Here is an 18,355-nt window from a genome sequence, read left to right on the forward strand (position 1 = left end):
TCTCTCTCCCTCTCTTTATCTATTCATCCATTACATCCATTTATTATCAGCCTTTAAAAGTAATTTTTTTGTTTTTTTTGTTTTAAAGTCTGTAAAAAAAACATATATATAATTAAAAAAAAAAAAACATCAACAAAACGTTAAGGGCATGGACATCTATTTCAAAACTGCCAAGTCAAATGAACTTCTGATGTGAATACTAGCTCATCTTCCCCTAAAAAATGCTCTACTTCAAATATATCGAGTCTAGAAAATACTGTTATCAAACAACAAAATATCTACCAAGCGTTTTCATTGTGGAATGTAAAACTCCAAACCTCCCAGAATGAATACAGTGTCCCTGAATGCAACAGTGATGCAGTCTATGTTTTTATCTTTTACTGTTTCCCGTTTGTCATTCAATATTTGATACATTATAAAATCAGAGACTGTATGCTGTTACAGATTTGAGATCTTTGGAAAAATGTATTCTCCAATGAATAAAAACCAGGACATTTACGCAGCTGCTACCTTGAACGCAAAGGATGGTCAGTGTGGATGTTCAATTTTAGTTGAGTAAATTATCACTGCAAGGGCCAACAAACTAGATGGAATAAAACTTTATTTCACACCGATAGATAAACAATTCTGTGTGAGAGTAGAAATTTAAGTTCCTGATATCCAACATGATTTACCTCAATAAATCGGAGCTGTAGTGTTCGTGTATGATTCCCTGGAACACACATCTGCAATAATTATATATCTACAGATCTTCACCATTTTGGCACAGTGAAAACAACCTAATACTGCTGATGATTTGGCAACACTTTCCTAAATACTATACACATCCAGCTGACATTAAGGAACACTATACATCATTTAAAGTCATGTTTCATGCACCTGCAAACTTCAAGTCCATTATTTACTCCACTTTTAGCTCATTTTTGTTCTCCACCAACCTCTAAGGGGAAGATCTGGCTTGAGCTAGTCGCTAACTCTGCATGTCTGGTGTGCGGTACAGCAGGTTAAACAGCAGCTGCTGCAGCTGGAAGCAGGAATAAGGATGGGAGTGGTGAGAGGAAGCTGCAGAACAAAATATGAAATGTAGGCCACTGCAAGAGACGTGTTACACTTTTGAGTAAGAAGTCACTCACACCGCACTTACTCTTACCCGATTATAAAAAAAAAATGTTAAATTGATTTGAGACTTAAAATCAACGGTGTTTTTTGTCTCGATTAGCTTCTGAATTTATAAAATTCACCTTTTTTTTTTACCGCACCCAGCCATGCTGTTGTCCGCAGTCCAATCAAGCTTTGTACAAGCAAGTTGTCCTTCCATGCAAAAAAAGATGACAGGAGGTATCACTGCCAAACAGCAGAATCGACTCGAGTAGCAGTTAATCAAGCCTACCATATATATTTAACAGCCACAAAAATACCTTTACAGCATAAAGAAATATTATCCCTTGTAAATTTCAAAATATGAATTTATATTTCAACTCCAAAATTGAAACAAGTTAATTATTCATCGTGATTTCGTTATCATTACAGTGAAGCTAAACAAACTGCAAGACCGTGATTGCTGTCCAAACACGCAGAAACACCAGACCACGTACATGACACTGTTGACATCCAAGTTCCCCTGATAGCAGTTTCAGAACAGTTGCTGTGTGGTTCACTGAATGTTTTGCAAAATCATCCTGAGATGAGACCAGATTCACTCGAGGACAGCCGCATTCAGTTGACTACACTTGTGAATTTAGCTGACTTTCATTTCAACAATGTCTGCTGGTCAGTCAGTCAGTCAGTCAGTCAGGTAAATTAACTCTCTTTGGCATCATTGTCCACCAAAAACTACCAAACGCTGAGGACACCAATCTTGCTGCTTTGACCGATGTAGAAGCCATCTACTCCTCCGGTACCGAACACGTCTCCTGAACAGGAACTCCGACAGTTTCGATATGTTTCAGTGGGATGGAGGAGGTGCTCTTTGCTGCCGATGTATCCACGTTCTGCAGTGAGGGCATGTACATCAGAAATATAAAATCATTACAGACTCAAATAAAAAAAAGTACCTTGTAGCAGCAAATAATACATTCATGAAGTAAAGTCCAAGATTTACTATTTACTGCCACAAGTCCTCACATGACTCAATTCACTCATATTCAGTGGAATTCAATCTGTTAATTCCTGAGGCACACAAGTCGTTAATATCAAATTCACACAGCAGTTAGTACGCCATGACATCTGGGTTAAAAATCCACTGTGCCAATAATTTGTGTTATTTAGTACGTTGTGGAACGGTTCACGTAATTTACATTTCGTTTCATATCACATTTTTGTGGTCACGGTTTTCAGTTAAATTTTGTGTTTAATTAGTAAAAACAAAAAATAAAGCTTTATTTTAAATAAAAATGACCACATTAAAAGAAATAAAGGCCATAACAGATATCAACATTTTCCTAGGGGAGTGGGGGTCGGGGGTGCACAGTGCCTAAACGGTCCACCTTTTATCCACCACTTCTTTCTATCATCATCATAGGTAACACTAAGCCCGCAATGCTCCCAAACAGCAGACCAAAATAATGCTTGTGGATCTTTCATGGGGTTATTGGTGCGAGGCTTTTTTTATTCCTAATACCTATTTGGCATTTTTTTTTTTTTTTTTTCATTTTCTGTGCATGCCTCATAACCTAGTTCAAAGAAACCAACTAGTAATGACATACCCTGAACCGTGACCAGTAAACTGGACAGGTTGGATATTTTACTTGATCCATTCCACTCCTATTATTTACAAAACTTAGGTACTGTAGCAACAAAAATATTACATGCATAAAAAGCAGTCAATTGGTTACTGGCTAAACACATTAACAAACACAACACAAGCTCAGCATCATTAAAACACAAGTCAAAATCACAATTACCCTAATAAAAAACTGATAAAAATAAAATGTAGTTAATAAATACTAATATTTACCAATTTATGTCGCATATAAATATTCACCATCCCATTAGTGCATGCACAATGCTGAAACATTAAAAAATAACATGGTCATTTTAAAGGTTCACCACAATTAAAAAGTACTATTGTACTGTGTGTCAACTTTGATTCAGTTTTGTGCATTTTAAAAAGAACTCACCTGAACTTTAGGTTGTGAAGGCTGCTTCTCTGCTGGCTCCGATCCGGGTGCTGCACCGTCCTTGATGGGTTCATCTTGAGGAAGGTTCTCATTCCCTTTTAGCGTTTTATTCTTCGATTGAGATAAATTGGAATCGGAGGGCTTCGTTTTTAATTGGGCCGTGTTAACCACAGCAGTGCTAGCTCTCGCTCCTTCAAGCTCCTCTTGTGTCTCCTGCTCGTTTTCTGCATCCGACTCGGCAGAGAGATTCTGCTCCGCTTCAGGACTTCCGTCAAGCCGCTGGGCATCCGTCTCATCCTCACTGTACTGAGGGCCAGCAGATCTTAGGGTCTCTACGAACACATGGACTGGCTCTTCCCTGGGCCTGCTGGGCCGCCTTTGACGAACAGGATTTTTGTGTGATCTGGCATCATCGGCTCGGTGCCTCGGGGCATATTGTGGTGCAGGTGCAGGAGCAGGTGCAGGAGCAGGAGCAGCAGCAGGAGCAGCAGCAGGAGCAGGTGCATCCCCTCCTGCTAAGTAACCACGGTCCTCGATCCTCGGGTAATGAGGTTGTGGTTGCTCCAGCCCTGGAGGAGGTGGATCCCTTCGAGGGCGGCGTAGAGGCGCCATTATGCCATGCTGGAAGACTGCCTGCACACTTCCATACATGCAAACCTGTGGAGGAGTCACACACATTTACCTGTATAGAGATACCTGGTCTGGTCATATATATTCGCATGTGTCAAAGAATATTTGTCAAGATCTTTACCACAATGGCGAGCACGATGGTGAGGAGGACTGGGATCTGCAGGGTAACTGGTAGATCTTTGAGGAGCGCTCGAAGAAACTCACTGATTCCCTGACCAAAGTGCTTCAGAGGCTCTGTGATGAAGGTTGTGATGGTGACTGAGATCGCCTGAACAGAGAGGGATGCTCAGATTGCAACTTTCTATGCGCATACAGTGAGTCAAAACTTTAGTAGTATAGTTTAGCAAGATTCACGATTTGAACAAATTTATAAAACAGTGATAAAACTGGAAAATAAAGCTTTTATTACACAAATGTAACATTTGTATCTCTTGATGTCTGAAAATGGAAATTAATCGTAATAGTAATCATTTGTCATGTTTTTGATACACAGCAATATGTAGCCTGAGCAGGCACTCAAAAAGACTAGTGACCTACCCTGGTTGGAGGTACCAGCAGCATGGGGTTGACCATGAGGATTTCATAGTATTTCTTACAGGGGTCATCTTGAAGAGTCCAGGTGCTTCTGAACCACTCTGCAGGGGAAAAAAATAACAATACAGTTGGTATAGGGATGCTTGGTATCACTGTGGATTAAAGCTGCTGAGACTGCAGTAGCATACAAACACCTGTAAAATAAGTGACATTCAACTGAAAGATTGTGCAAATCAAAGCAAAAGATTTTACACAGTGACGTTGCACCTTATAAAATCTGATGTAAGGGCAGTTAATGGCTCCATATATGGAGCAACAGAAAGGTACATACTTGACTACAACTCCTTTTCATTGTTTTAAATCTTTTAATGAAAGCTAAAAAGTAAGTACTGGATTTATCATCATGATGTTCTCCACATTTTAAACAAACTGCGCCCTAAATTGGGGTGGATTTCTCAGCTTAGGAATAGTTCACATTTTGGAGAAACGCAGTTTAACACTCAGACATAGTGCATAGTTCATGCATGTTGTTGGTTTACCTTTCAGACTGTCACTCCAGTCAATTTTCTTCATGCCAGTGCATTTTTCATTGATGCTGTTCAACTTCACCATGTTGTTTTGATGCTCAGCAAAGGCAATCTGAAGAAAGAAAAACACCAAAAAAGATGAAAAGCATTGAATTTGTCCAGCAAAAACACTTCATGACAAGTAAATCACCCGCTCCTGTTCACCTTGTACAGATAGAACCAGTTCCAGACGATACTGACGACGAAGCAGACAGCAAACAGTCGCTTGAACTGCATGAACCAGGACACCGTAGACCACAGCTCGGTGCAAATGATGGCTGTGATGATCAGAACAAACAACCCCATCTGGAACAGAGAGCAGAATACAACTTGGCTGTTTACACTATATGGAAAAACATGAACACATTTAGAAGGAAAAAAAAAATCATACAGATGTGGACTGGATTGTAAGTTGAAAAACTACAGCGAGTTAAAAAACTTTGCCGTTACATAGAAAATAACTTTCATGTTTTAGTTTCCGCTCTGATAACTGACACATGGATGCAGATTTGTTCATCTCTAACATTTGGTTTAATTACAAAGTTCTCAACATGACATGAGTCCCACTTAAAATACATGAAGAACAGAATGGACTGAGACTCCAGATCACTGACTTGTCTTTTCCCCTGATAGCACATGACTGTTGTGTCTAAAAACTTGTGAATAAAGACTTCAGATTAATGAAGGTGGTTACTTTTAATATTGTGTCGAGCTCCACAGCGAATGTGTCTTCAAAACGCCACTTCCAGGTCTCGTAGTCGTGCGCTTTGAGGTCGACCAGTATCTGACTGAGGGCGTTGTCCAGAGCCCCGGTTCTCCATCTGTCTTCACCGTCCACAAGACTCTGAATCTCTGTCATGGATTGTTTGGACAGTTTGAGTTTGGCATCATAGAAGACGTCTGTGGAGTCACTGGGCTGAGAAGGAATGGGGACGAGTCTGTTAAAAATCACTGCCGTTTTTTTGTTTTTTGCTTACAGCATAATTATTGAACCAGCATTTTGTATATTGATTAACAGAAAAAGAGATTAAAAAAAAAAATCAGGAATAGTAAATTTTTTAAAAGGTACGGCAACTTCATTATATGTAGGCCACGTGATGATTGCAAGACAGATGATACAGTGAATTCAACATTTGCACGAGATGCATTTGACTTCACATAATTCATTAGAAGACGTGTGAAATGACCACCTACCACATCAACTCTTTGCATTTCCTTCAGGAGTCTGCTGAGGAATCTCTTAAACACAGGATTGCATGTAGGCTGCTGTGACATGTGCTTGATCGTCTTCGTTTGGACTTCAATCTGAATGAAAGCAAAGCACAACGTGTCCAATGCCTACATTTGAATTCTCATGCCCCAGTTGGGGATTCAGGGTCCTCCTGAAAAGACAATTAGCAGGGCAGAGGCCCGTTTTCCAACAAGACATAAACGTCTACTATCTCAGTGTCTCTGATGTCTCCAGCTCATTCTGAGCTCTTATACTCACTCATTTTTAGGTTTCTTAAAGATGTTCGTCATGACCAGCTGCACACAATTAGAGCTGAACTTTAAAACTGTGTTTGTATTAGTTTCTTAAATCTACGCAAGTTTCTGGAAACTGTTCTTTTTTTGTTGCGATGCTTCCCAGTCCCAACATTTATCATCATGGAAAACTAAAATATTCACTTTTAAAGAAACAGGAAAATAGGAAATCTTAGCATTTCTTCCATTAAAATAGCTTAATGAGTAACTGATGATTGAACTAGTTGATGTTGAATTTTCTCTCGATCAACTAATCAATTATTTAACCAATAGTTGCAGCTCTATTCCAAAACATTTGCGATTGATGTTAGTCATATTTTAACTCATTTAAATTACGTTGTGTTTGTGTTGCATTTCCGCATGAGCATTTTCCTTATGATGGAGATAAAGACAATGACTGCTAGATTTCAGAATTTAAACATGTGAAGATTGCCGATCGGTTCTGTCGTTAATTAAAGACGGTGTAGACGGACATCTGGTATCGTTTCTTTCTCACGTTTGTTGCGATTAGTTCCCCTCAAGAGATCACGTAAACTTCCTCTCGCCCGCCCACCTGTCTCTTCAGCTCCACGACTTGTCCACTACAGGACATCAGCTCAGCCTTGCTGGGGTCCTCAGTGTGCTCTCTTCTCTTGGTGACCGCATTGGCATAGCTTGCTGACTGCGAGGCAAAAACAAACACACACACAAACACGTCACGTCACAACAGACCACAACTGGGTCCGTGTGAACACTCAAAAGTTGACCGACCTCCGCTGGCTTCCTCATTCTTTTGGTGCTCGCGTCGTAGTTGAGCATATCGTAAGGGTCAAGCCATTCGTCGTCCACCTGCTGACCCGCGGCAGACAGCGACAGGCTGCAGACGAGGACAACGAGGAGCATCTTGGCCGGCATAGGAGGGTACTTTCTCCGGTAACCGTCCGGTGTTCGCTGGTTCAGGCTTTGGGAGTTCCCAAACCGCACGTCTTCTTCTACTTTGGGTTATGTTGGCGGCTGGCGGCCAGTTTATAGGAGCCTCACCGCCACCTACTGGATTGGAGATTAACATTAAAAACCACAGATCGTCTCCTTTAAATATTTCACTAAAACCTTCCCCCCAAAAAACTCACCAATGTTCATGTCCAGTTTTTCTCCCTTCAGCTGCATTACAAGCTGCCGTTGTTCGACATGTACTGCTCTGCTTTACTTCTTGTTTTTGGTTCATTGGCAGACTGCTTTATGGGTGCATACAGCCACCTCCCGAGTCTGAATAGGTATATTCATGACGTTAGTTTGGCGGGATACTGACCTGGACATTTTTTTTTTTTAAAGTAGGATATAGCAAGTACACCCTACAACATATTTCCTAACCCAGTCTGTGTTATAAAGTCTATCAACCCCCTTCTGATTTCCTGAAGTCCTGTCCCGTGTTCAGTATTGATTCCAAACGTCACACCTTAACATTTATTAGATTTCTTGCCATGCATAATAACATGTTCACCATTCTCCCTTGTATTAAACCACTGACACACATCTGTTTTACTTACTTATCGCCACTTAGAATAATGTGGGCTGAATGATTATACGTCTTCTCTTTGGTTGTCGTGTAAATGTACATTTAAATAGAACAGACATAGGTTTTACTACGGGCTCCAACCTATCTATCTGAAAGTTAGGCAAATCCCACAGGACCAAGGCTAAGCAAATGGTAACAAATAAAATAACAAACCTTAAAACTGCTGCCTTCATCCTACACTCAGAAGATGCGGCTTGTCTGACTTCCTCATGGACAGTAGCATAATGCCCTCACATACACCACGCGTGCTTTGGTCTTATTTACCGGTGAATGGGTGCAGGCACACGTGGACTGGCCATCGGGAGCGCCGGGACATTTCCCGGTGGCCTGAGGGTAACCTGTGAGGCCATGCAGACAGAGGAGACTGACTCTTGGTTAGACATATGTTGATCTTTCTTTAGTGAAGTACTCCTCAGTGGGGCAGCAGTCCTATCAAAGAGCATCTTGTGTTTTTCTTCCCTCTTATCTTTTTGCTCCGGGTCAGAATACAGCTCATCTACTTTCAAATACTGGAAAAATATCAAAAGAAAGCATATTGAAGTACTAATAATTGACCATAATTGATGAGAATGGAGCAAAATCAGCCACAGCCAATCAAACGGTAAAGCCACAAGGAACAAGATTACAACAGAACTGGGAAGGCTTGAATGGATGAACACAGTGTCATATACACCATTTTGACATTGACGGCAAAAATAAAATAAAATAAAAAAATTGGAACAAGAGAACAGAAATAGACCTCCTTTGACAGGTGGCGTGTTGAAAGGTCTGAACTTAAATTTTGCACAGACTATTTAGTGCCCCCGAAATAACAACCAGTAAGGCCGACACAAAAAGTTGAACGTTTTAGTCATTTTATAAATTTACAATTTACATTATAAAAATCAAGTCTCTCTTTCAGCTCTTCATTTATGAGGTTTTTCCCCCTCAGATCCTTCAAAAGACCATGCACCGTGCTCTTTGCCCTCCGTTCTCTGTCCTTCATGTTCCTCATTTCTCGCTCCAGACTCTCCACCCTCAACAAGGCTTCACTTAGCCTGGCCTTTAGACCACCGGGAGATGCCGGCAATGCATAGGAGTGGTCCTAGTTAAAAAGAGGGACGAAAATGTTCTTTACTTACATTGCTTCACTCGGTCACTGCTGTGAGGGAAAGCAAGTGAACGAAAGGTTTGAAATAAATGCTTACAACTGTTAGGGATGTAGGTGGTAAAAAAAAAATACTCACGGTATTAGACGGAGGTTCAGTCTCTTGAAAATGCAGAGAACAGTCTAAGGACAGGCTCTCTTCAGCCTTCCTCGAGGTTCGTGTTATCCTGGTTGCCACTGGCTAAAGTGGAAAAAGAACAAAAAGAAAAAACAGTAAAACTTAAAACAGATTTTAGTATCTCAAAAAAAACATGTTCAGCAAAGTGTGAAATTGAACAGCTGGCAAATCCTGGTAGGAAAGTGATGCACCTACTTTTTGCAGATGAGTTGGGAAACTGAAGAAAGACGGTTTCGCTCCATCTCTGAGTCTGACTGTCTGACCTGTGCTGTCAAAGTCCTCCTGCTTGAAGTGGTCGCTGCAGAGCACGGAGGTCTCGCTGGCAGAAAAACCTTTCCTCCTCACAGCTACTTCCCACTGCCTCCTCGACGCTTTGTCTTTAGGAAACCTTCACGGTGCGAGAAAAAGTTTGCGAACCAGCTCGATAAGCAATCCGAACCTCAGATTCATTACAGAACAGTCGCTGAGCTGACACGAATAACTTTATTATTATTATTAAAAAAAAAATACATTCCGGAGAAAATCGGCAATATAGATGGAAATCTCGATTACGTGAAATTTAGCGTGTGATATGTTTTAAAGTCTCACCTTTCAGAGCAAGCTATCTCTAACGTCAGCTGTTTACATCCGAGTCTGGTGGCCAATTAGTGAGATTGATACATCATTTTTTATAAAGGCCAAATACAGCAGCAAACATGTGTTCAGTCTTACCTGTGAAAAGTAATCCCACGAGATTTGGTTTGGGTTGAACGACGATTTCTACAGCCCCAAGCAGCGCACGAGTCCGGCATCCTCTCTGCAGTTCTGTTTACCGAGTTATGAGGAAGGTGCCCGGTCCAACATGGAGGCGACGATGACGTACAATCCAGAGGCCAGAAGAGCAGACAGGCACATCCGGGAACTTCAGCTTTCAGGAAACGTCCCCGCCCCCTTTTGGATGGAATACATTGGCCTCTCTCCATAGACTTCAATGTAAAACAGCCCTACTAAATCGATCCGTTGTTAACCACAGGATCAAAATTAATTCAAAAAAATGAGAGGCACCATGTCTAGGGATCATATTTAACTCTGCCTGCCATAAAATACGCTGAAAAAGCTTAATTTGATCCCTCTTTAGTCACATCACTTAAGTGTTCAATTCTATTGAGTGATGCCAAAGAGCATTTTAATTGGTCTATTCTATCTGCTGTCTGCTATTTTAAGTGCTCATGACCGATTAATCAATATTTTCATACACCAGGATCGTGATTACAAAAGTTTCAGTGCTCACAAAATGTATTTCTCAGTTGCTTGTACTAAAACTGTCATACTTGGTATGGCTACTTGATAATACACACCTGTAAGCCCCAAATTATTACATAAAAAATATATAAATGACCAAAAAAAAAAATGTAGAGCTAATTTCAACAAAACATTTATTGCAAAAATGTATATTTAATATTTACAAAAAAGGGTGAACACATTTATTATTCTTTAACTTGAATGACTGTCATTTAGAGTTCAGCTTTTCAGTGAAACAACTCCAAAGGAGTACAAGGCAAGTAATGTCCATCTTCAGAAAGATATACACAGAACACCAGCAATATAAAACCGCCGGGATGTGTCTTGGAATTTCAGCCGAGGTTACTAAAAATGGGGCGTTCTTCATGTCAATGACTGAATTTCATTTTGCCCACGATACAGGAGCCCAAACTGAAACACTTTAGCTGACCAAGCTCCATAAACTCGTACCTGCAACAGGAGGCCGGAGAGTTTAATACTTAAAAAGAAAGGCAGGGCTGGGGAAATTGTATGGCTTCAGATGTATTTTCATTTGCGCCCTTTACCGCCCTTCATCCCTCCTCTGCCACCCTTGGCCTGTCTTCCTCTTCCCTTGCCACCTTTTCCTTTGCCTCCTTTACCGTGTTGTTCCTTCCTTTGCATTCCCCGCATGTCTTTCTTCATGCGACCGTCTACTACTTTGAAGACTCCCTTGACACCAGGAGGCCGTCTCACCTTCTTGCCAGCTCCCTTCTTGGTCACAACGTATGTTACCTCTCTCTTTTCCTTCCCCAAGCCTGCTTTCTTGTAGATGCTGCAAGAATCGGACCAGACAAAATCTCATGATTGTATTCTAGGGAGAATTAACCAGTATGAAGGAAAACATTCAGTTTCAGTGCAGCTTCAGCCCTACAGATGTGACAACATACCCCTTGAGCTGAGCCATCTTCTCCCTCTCCGAGATGTCTACAGTGTTGACGACTGCCTCTGCTTTCTTTTTGGCCTGCTCCATCTTCTTCAGCATCTAAAAAAGTTGCAAAGAAATTGAAGAATCAACATCTACAGATTTACCTTGAGCATTCCCTCACAAGTTTGTTAAACTAAATGGATTTATAGTAATGTCAGTATGTACTGTATAATGATGGCACTCATCGTCTTACCCTCCTCTTCTTCCTGGCCTTTGCCTCAGCCACTCGTTTGATGGGTCGAGCGTCGATCTCTTTCCACTTTTGTTTGTATTCCTCCACCATCTCCTTGGTGACGGGAATTGGCTTCTTGCGGTGTTTATGTTCATCATCCAGGAACCACTCCGGTACCTCCCACGGCTCCTCAGACCTGGCAAACCTGCAGAAGAGACAATCAGCTTCTGTACAGGTGCATGGCGTGCAATTCACGTGACGAATTTGAGCGACAGGGTGGCTCAAACTTTGTTGTAACAGTTTTTGGACAGTAATGGAGCTCTGTGGAAAACATTTCATCAGGCTTTGGCTGGTGTTAGTCATCAACTCATAGTTGGTTTCTCTGAGGTGGTGTGCTAACAATAAGATATTACACACACACACACACACACACACACACACACACACACACACACACACACACACACACACACACACACACACACACCTGTGGAAGGAGTTGTCCATCATGTCCCTTGCTCTCTTCTTGGACGCAGCGATCTGACAGCCCAGCGCCAGGCCTTCTGCATCGAGGATCCGAGCTCTCTTACCTGAAGAACACGGCACACACAAACATCCTCAGTCACACGCAACGAGAGACTGAAGCACTCTTCTGGTTGCGTTTAAATGCACTACAGGGTCTCAGTTTGGGTTGACACATCTGTGTCTTTATTTGAGTTGAAAGAGGAGAAGGCATGCAAGAGCAGCTCTGACAACCTCAAGAAAAGGTGAGACACAAGGGATAGTTTCAGAGGACGATGAGGTGAATACGATCACCAGCTAACAAGGCGAAATACAAATGTTATTCTCACTTGTACTCTCGACAGGAACGACCTGGAAGTTGTCGTCATCATCGGCCTCCCCTGATTTCCCACCAGCCCCCTTGGCCGCCTTCATTTTGGTAATCTTCCTAGAAAAAAGCAACAATGACAGATTCATCTGAATGTTTAGTTGTGATTTTTAAACAAGTTTACCTGCTGTTATTTTACTTTAGAATAATAAATCACTGAGTCAATAATAGCTGTGAATTAAGCTCGTTAATTCTAAATTGATTTCACCTCCATCAGTTATCAGTTGGGCTAAAAAACATGACAAAGAGCAACAGGAAATTAGGTTTTACTTTTCATCGTCGCTGCTGTCGTCTGAGTCGCTGTCACTTTCCTCCACAGCTTCCTGTGAAGGTCCTGCCTTTTCCTCCTCTGAAGGAGCAGCTTCCTGTTCTTCCTCCTCCTCCTCGTCGTCTTCTTCAGCTTTCCTCTTTTTGCCTATTCCTAAATAAAATCCAAATTCAATATCTTGTCAGTGCTTCATTACAAAAGCTGTTGTCCTTACAAAGCAGATAAATTATCATTAATTTCTCAAGAAGTTGTGTAAATTCATTTCGGAAAAAAGGAACATGCGAGTGTGGATAAATAAAAGAAACAGTTAAGCTGGTTACCTGACTGTTTGCTGTGGAGCAACTCGGTCTGTTTGAGCTCGCTCTCTGCGTCTCCTTCCAGGTTGATCTCAGAGAAAATGCTCTGCAGCAGACATTAGTAGCACATTAGTAGGTTTTAGATAAGAGGGAGGTCAGTAATGATGTGAAGAACACTTGTATAACGTCATACGTGCAGGAACAACAGAAAAAGCGTGTTTATGTTGCATTAGGGGAGCACACATATGGACAAACCTTGCTGAACCACAGGTTGCTCTCTCGCTCCATCTTCTCATCCTTTCCCTCGAGTTCCACCAGCAAGCCACTGTCCTGCCCTTCCTCCTCCTCCTCCTCAGCGAACTGTACTCTGGAAAACACAGATACAAATTTACTCGTTTATGTGAAAGTAGGATATGATTTCTAAAACGCTGCACTGACTTCTTTAAATCTTAATTTTTATGTTAAAAAAAATAGTCTCAGTTTGCTATAAATTTAAGGTTTGAATTAAACACAGTTAGAACCTGGTTTCCGGATGAAAACAGATAAATTAACATTATAATTTAAGAATATCAAGGCTGACCACATCTATCAATAACAGTACTTTTATTCAAGAAAAGAAACCTAGGAACATTATTTTAATCAACAGAAGAAAAGCAATAAAATTAAAGGCCAATTTCTACTGACTGAACGTATCTGGATATGTCAGATTTTGTACTTAGTATTTAGAATATTCTTTCATCCCAATACTTAATTGACTCACTTCTTCTTTGGTGCTTTCTTTTCCAGCTCTTTCTGTCTCTGCTCCACTTCTTCCAAATCATCGTCATCTAGATCTGAGGCCAGGGACATTTTATCTGCCTCGTCATCCTCGTCATCAGAAGAGAGGTGAAAATCATCTTCTCCATCTACAAGAGTGTCGGCCACCTGCATGTCCCCTTTAGTTATATCAGACAGCACCTGATTGAAAGAAACCAACACAAATGAGCATAAAAAGTTCTGCTGTGTAAATCAGTCAATATCAGCAGTAGTTAAGAAATTTGCTTTGTCTTTTTTCACAACAAGTAAAAACATATGAGGGACGTAGTGGTATCCTCATCTTTAGTTTGGGTCGGAGTGTGTGGCCCTCACCTTCTGCTTCTTGATGGTGGAGAGGGAAAACAAGGAAGTGTCACTGGTGCTGGCGATGGAGACGCCCGGCAGGTCCATCTTCAGCTCCACCCTCTCTCTTTGCTTCCTCCGCTCCTTCAGCAGCTTCCTCTTCTTCCTGATGGAGCATGACAGTTGTAGAAACTCTGTTGATTTCTTCACAAATGTCCAATGAGCAGATGATAATTTCACACTTTGCCACTAAAACTGCACCAACAGCAGCAGGTTGATAAGATGTAGGGGGCCAATCAACAGGCAAAGTGCTGCTGATATAATTCGTAATAACACTTCACAGACTTGGGTTTGGGTGTTTTGCAACTTGGAACTGATGATTAAAAACTACATGGATGCTCCCAAATATGACCATACAGAGAAAAATCAGGACAAAGTGGGAAAAGAAGAAACCTGTTATTATTGAAGGAGATGATTACACACTATAACTCAAACAAGCAGCAAATAGTCTGAAAATTACAGAGAAATATATAGAGTAAAAAGAAGAGTGTTTGTCGCACCGTTTGAGCTCAGCCACCTCCTCAGCTTTCAGTTCTGCCAGTTTTTTTTCCATTTCTTCCTCCTCATCTTCCTCTCCCTTGTCATCGCCCTTCTTCTCCTTCTCCTTCTCCTTCTTTGTCTGGCCTGGTTCCTCCTCTGAATTATTGTCGTCATCAGAACTTAAGCTTAAAACAGAGGAGAATTTTGTATTTATTCAGTGACACATTCTGGCAAAGACAATACAACAATAATTCAGATGGTTTTTGGAAATGAGAGTTTACTTGATCTCCTGGTCCACCGGTTTGGCCTCCCCCTTCAGTTTCTTGATCAAGTACTTCTTCAGCTTGGACCTCCAGCTCAGCAGTAGGCTGCAGGTGTGAGAAAGGGAGAGAAAACAAACACATACAGAGTAAATATTATTATCTGTATCACATCTTTTAATACCTTCTCACACCACCTGATGCATTTGATGCGCAATAAAAATGACCACAACACCAACAGTTGTTTAGTAATGCGCGAGAGACAGAGGAGGCTTACCGGAGTTCTTTGCGGCCCAAGACTTTGATGTCACGACAACACTCCTTAATTTCGGCACTGGTTGCAGAGTGAGACTCCAGGTCTGGATTGTCGATAGTGATCTGAATGAACAAGAATAGAATTACAGGAAGGATTCTTCTCGGCATGACATTTCCTGTCTCTTCTACCAGTCGGCTTTATTGCATCGTGGACCGTTTCATCAAATCATGAGGATCAAGATGATTCATTATCAATGTTACTACACTTTCTTTAAAAATCTCTTACAGCTGATAAACAACTTAACAGTGCCGTCTATCAAAAGGCAGATGAGGGGGAGACTTCAGTCTTTGGCAGGTTGAAGTCGTGCAGGGATCTCACCTCGCTGGCTTTTCCCAGAAAATCTACAGGGTTCTCGGCTTTCAGAAAAGCCGTCACTGTGAAACTGTGGTAGAGTGTCAGATCACCGTCCGAGTATCCCTCCGCCTGGAACAGAAGAAGAACTGCTTGGTCAGAGATGGATCAAATGTTCAGGGTCCAATGTGGGTCATTTGCTTCAAAGTAATCATTATAATGTGTCTCAGTAAGAACTACCACCTCAACACCACAATAAATCACGCATAAGCAGCTATTCATATCATTGCAGGAAATAATGGCCAGATTGGCTTCTTATTGTGACCACACAATGAACTTGAAAGACAAAGTCTGCTCCTCAGTATACATACCTTTGGCTTCTTGACAGGAATCAGCTCCTTCACAGTTTTGGCCTGCACCTCCACCTCTTTGAACGCATGTTTGGGGTCAAAGAATTTGCTGTCGATTTTGTCAGGGGCCACAAAACCTGATAATGAAAACAAAAACTTAGTTTAGATGGGATCTGCAAGATCTGTAAAGAAACAGGACCCATTTTGTCCAGAAAGTCATTAAATCTATTAAAAAAAAAAAAAAAAAAAAAAAAAAAAAAAAAAAATTAAAAGATTCAGCCACTGACCCTGACAAACGACAAAGATCTCGGCGGACTCGTTCCTCGACGCCTGAGGCTTGGTGGCTTGCACCTTCTTGAAGAACTGCTGGAAGATCCAGAGCAGCGGCTGGTAGTCTTTGGAGCGGAAAACCTTGGTGACAAAAGTACCACCTTTGGTCAGAAACTCACAGGCCAACTTCAAGGCCATGAGGGTCAGATGAGCTGTGGGGAAACAGGCAAATTTGAACATTAGGTTCAGATGCAAACCATTGTGACAGGTAAGTGTGCACCTTATAAGCTAGTCAGTGATTGTTAAATACACAAGAGGAAATAATGTTAAGACACTTTCAAAAGAAGACAAGATGCACATTGTCCACCAGGAGGGCATATTACCAGTTTTATTGTATGATCCCACAGTTTTAGACACATGGAAACTATTTATTTTTAATATCAGTTTAACATCATCTTTGATAATGCAGAAAAGATCATTTCTGTCTTTCCAAACTAAAAATCATCTACTGTCTGAGCATGTGTTTCAGACTGTACTGTTTAACAGCTGTGTTAAACACGGTCTCTGTCAAATGTCCAGTCTGACACGTTGCTTTACTTTACCTTGTGTAAAGGCATCGTGTTGCCAGTTGGTTCCCACATTCGGAGCTCCGTCATTTAACACAACGTCCACTTTCCAAGTTTGAAGCTCCTTTCGGAGAGCCTGTAGGGGAGACAGACAGGATCTCGTAAATCTGTTACGCTTTTCAGTGTAGTCTTGTGATGAACAGTGCTGCTTTCTCTTTCTCCACTTTTCTATTGTCTCTTAAAGTAAATCAGGATATGCGGTGCTGCGATACCATGAGAATCAACTTTTCTTCCGTAACACACTGAAAATCTGCAGCTTCCTCACCTGTCTGCATTTGTCTGTGGTGATGTCTTCTTGAAGTGCCACCACGTTGGGGATGGGCTTGATGGGGACCAGGTCAACACCTAACAAGAGGAGACTTCTTTAAAAAAAAGCTCTGTCACCGAGTACCTCAGTATGACACTCATTATCACAGCTGATTTAAAAGCCTAAGCAGAAACACAACAATTTACTATCGGATAATTATATTGATGACGGTTAACTCACCGATAATAAGACTCGATACAGGCATAAACTTGGACGCCACCTGCAACCTGGAAAGTAGAGCATGCATCACTTCATTGATCTATCCATATGTCCAAAGTATGAATCGAGGGACCCTCATAACGGTGTTTCATTTCAGCTGAGTGTGAAACTGTTTTACTGTCGCTGACATGTTGCTCGTCTGTCTGTTCCTGCTACAATCCTTACGTCTAGTGGCATTTGTGTAAACTCTTCTTACACTAAAATAAATGTAAAATCCAAGTGACTCCATTGACCTTACACTAATGTTGGAGCTGGTGTAGAACTACCACTTGTTATACAATAGCACTTCTTAAAACAGAATTAAATATATACTGAATACAACGTGGGCCACCGGCCGGCTCCCTTCCCAAAATGAGGTGTACTTCTCGTTCCTCTGATAAATGAGGGCCATTTTTTTTTTTTTTTAAACTCTGGACGCGTTGTCTCGTGAGATGCAGGCTGCTCACCATCCACCAGGAGCAGCACACAGGTCCACCACAGCTCTGGCTTTCTGCAGAAACTGGAACTTACGGTTGAGCTGGATGAGTTTGAAGGAGGAACGAGAGCGATAACCTGAAAAATCACAACATAGATTTTGTCATTAACATTAAAGTCCTTAAAACGCACTGGTTTTTAGTTGTTAGTGAGGCAGCCAGCCGACCCTGCTAATGCTAATATTTGCCTCAAGGCTGAGTTTAAAGTTTGCGGGGGTTTCCGGGACTGGTACGATACCTGTTTCTTTAGCGAGATGGTAGAATTTATCTTTTCTGGTTTTTCCAACTTTCAGTTTCTTCCCCATGTTTGTCGAAGTTGTTTTGCACTAAAATATGACACAAAAATCTCACACTGTCGAACCTCAGTGCCACTCGATCGACCATCAAAAAAATAACACGTGTGGCCGTCCCGGCGCAGCGGTTCTACGTCACGGGATTTCTTCTTCTGTTACTTTCCCCTGTGGCTGAGAGGATGACGGCTCCACCTGCTGGCAGCACCCAAGAATGCAACTCAACGTCCAGCGGTAAGAGGTCACTTAGTCCATTTAATAAAGTGTTGT

At 41.5% G+C, this 18,355-nt stretch overlaps 3 protein-coding genes across 4 annotated transcripts; all 3 read right to left on the bottom strand.

Annotated features, from left to right (window-relative positions):
• Positions 1-584: 584 nt before the first annotated feature.
• clcc1 (chloride channel CLIC-like 1) lies at positions 585-7,540 on the bottom strand. Of its 2 annotated transcripts, XM_069150003.1 has the most exons (12): positions 7,483-7,540; positions 7,124-7,402; positions 6,927-7,034; positions 6,044-6,154; positions 5,544-5,765; positions 5,015-5,155; positions 4,823-4,922; positions 4,287-4,384; positions 3,871-4,017; positions 3,120-3,776; positions 2,957-3,007; positions 585-1,991 (listed from the first exon to the last, which is right to left on the bottom strand). In XM_069150003.1, the coding sequence occupies exons 2-12, from the start codon at positions 7,265-7,267 to the stop codon at positions 1,887-1,889; spliced, it is 1,884 nt and encodes a 627-aa protein (XP_069006104.1). In that variant the 5' UTR covers positions 7,268-7,402; positions 7,483-7,540; the 3' UTR covers positions 585-1,886. The 2 variants fall into 2 exon arrangements, with proteins under 2 accessions (XP_069006104.1, XP_069006105.1); XM_069150004.1 differs by lacking the exons at positions 2,957-3,007; positions 7,483-7,540 and having other exon boundaries at positions 7,124-7,343.
• A 1,195-nt stretch (positions 7,541-8,735) lies between these two features.
• On the bottom strand, positions 8,736-10,022 carry LOC138198555 (THAP domain-containing protein 6). Its single transcript, XM_069150006.1, has 4 exons — positions 9,905-10,022; positions 9,389-9,581; positions 9,155-9,256; positions 8,736-9,012 (listed from the first exon to the last, which is right to left on the bottom strand). Exons 1-4 carry the CDS (start codon positions 9,982-9,984, stop codon positions 8,779-8,781), a joined length of 609 nt encoding a protein of 202 aa, XP_069006107.1. The 5' UTR covers positions 9,985-10,022; the 3' UTR covers positions 8,736-8,778.
• A 569-nt stretch (positions 10,023-10,591) lies between these two features.
• On the bottom strand, positions 10,592-18,198 carry ftsj3 (FtsJ RNA 2'-O-methyltransferase 3). The gene is made up of 21 exons (XM_069150007.1): positions 18,034-18,198; positions 17,769-17,874; positions 17,284-17,330; positions 17,062-17,141; positions 16,773-16,872; positions 16,188-16,382; positions 15,922-16,037; positions 15,578-15,682; positions 15,221-15,321; positions 14,965-15,051; positions 14,704-14,868; positions 14,174-14,309; positions 13,806-14,002; positions 13,301-13,412; positions 13,070-13,151; positions 12,752-12,902; positions 12,444-12,541; positions 12,080-12,182; positions 11,614-11,797; positions 11,383-11,477; positions 10,592-11,267 (listed from the first exon to the last, which is right to left on the bottom strand). Exons 1-21 carry the CDS (start codon positions 18,098-18,100, stop codon positions 11,003-11,005), a joined length of 2,592 nt encoding a protein of 863 aa, XP_069006108.1. The 5' UTR covers positions 18,101-18,198; the 3' UTR covers positions 10,592-11,002.
• Positions 18,199-18,355: the final 157 nt, after the last annotated feature.

The sequence above is a fragment of the Embiotoca jacksoni genome, unplaced genomic scaffold (assembly GCF_022577435.1).
Source record: "Embiotoca jacksoni isolate LCO1_2020_lvr unplaced genomic scaffold, fEmbJac1.0.p SCAF_16, whole genome shotgun sequence".
NCBI lineage: Eukaryota > Metazoa > Chordata > Actinopteri > Embiotocidae > Embiotoca > Embiotoca jacksoni.

Coding starts and splice junctions, on each gene's coding strand:
- clcc1 (XM_069150003.1), bottom strand. CDS start 7,267: ATGCCGGCCAAGATGCTCCTCGTTGTCCTCGTCTGCAGCCTGTCGCTG. Junction 7,035..7,123: donor GAATGAGGAAGCCAGCGGAG/GTCGGTCAACTT, acceptor TTTGCCTCGCAG/TCAGCAAGCTATGCCAATGC. Junction 4,923..5,014: donor ACTGGTTCTATCTGTACAAG/GTGAACAGGAGC, acceptor TTCTTTCTTCAG/ATTGCCTTTGCTGAGCATCA.
- LOC138198555 (XM_069150006.1), bottom strand. CDS start 9,984: ATGCCGGACTCGTGCGCTGCTTGGGGCTGTAGAAATCGTCGTTCAACC. Junction 9,582..9,904: donor CGTGGGATTACTTTTCACAG/GTAAGACTGAAC, acceptor CGCACCGTGAAG/GTTTCCTAAAGACAAAGCGT. Junction 9,257..9,388: donor TCCCAACTCATCTGCAAAAA/GTAGGTGCATCA, acceptor TTTCCACTTTAG/CCAGTGGCAACCAGGATAAC.
- ftsj3 (XM_069150007.1), bottom strand. CDS start 18,100: ATGGGGAAGAAACTGAAAGTTGGAAAAACCAGAAAAGATAAATTCTAC. Junction 16,383..16,772: donor ACACGATGCCTTTACACAAG/GTAAAGTAAAGC, acceptor GTTTCCCCACAG/CTCATCTGACCCTCATGGCC. Junction 11,798..12,079: donor ATGGACAACTCCTTCCACAG/GTGTGTGTGTGT, acceptor TCTCTTCTGCAG/GTTTGCCAGGTCTGAGGAGC.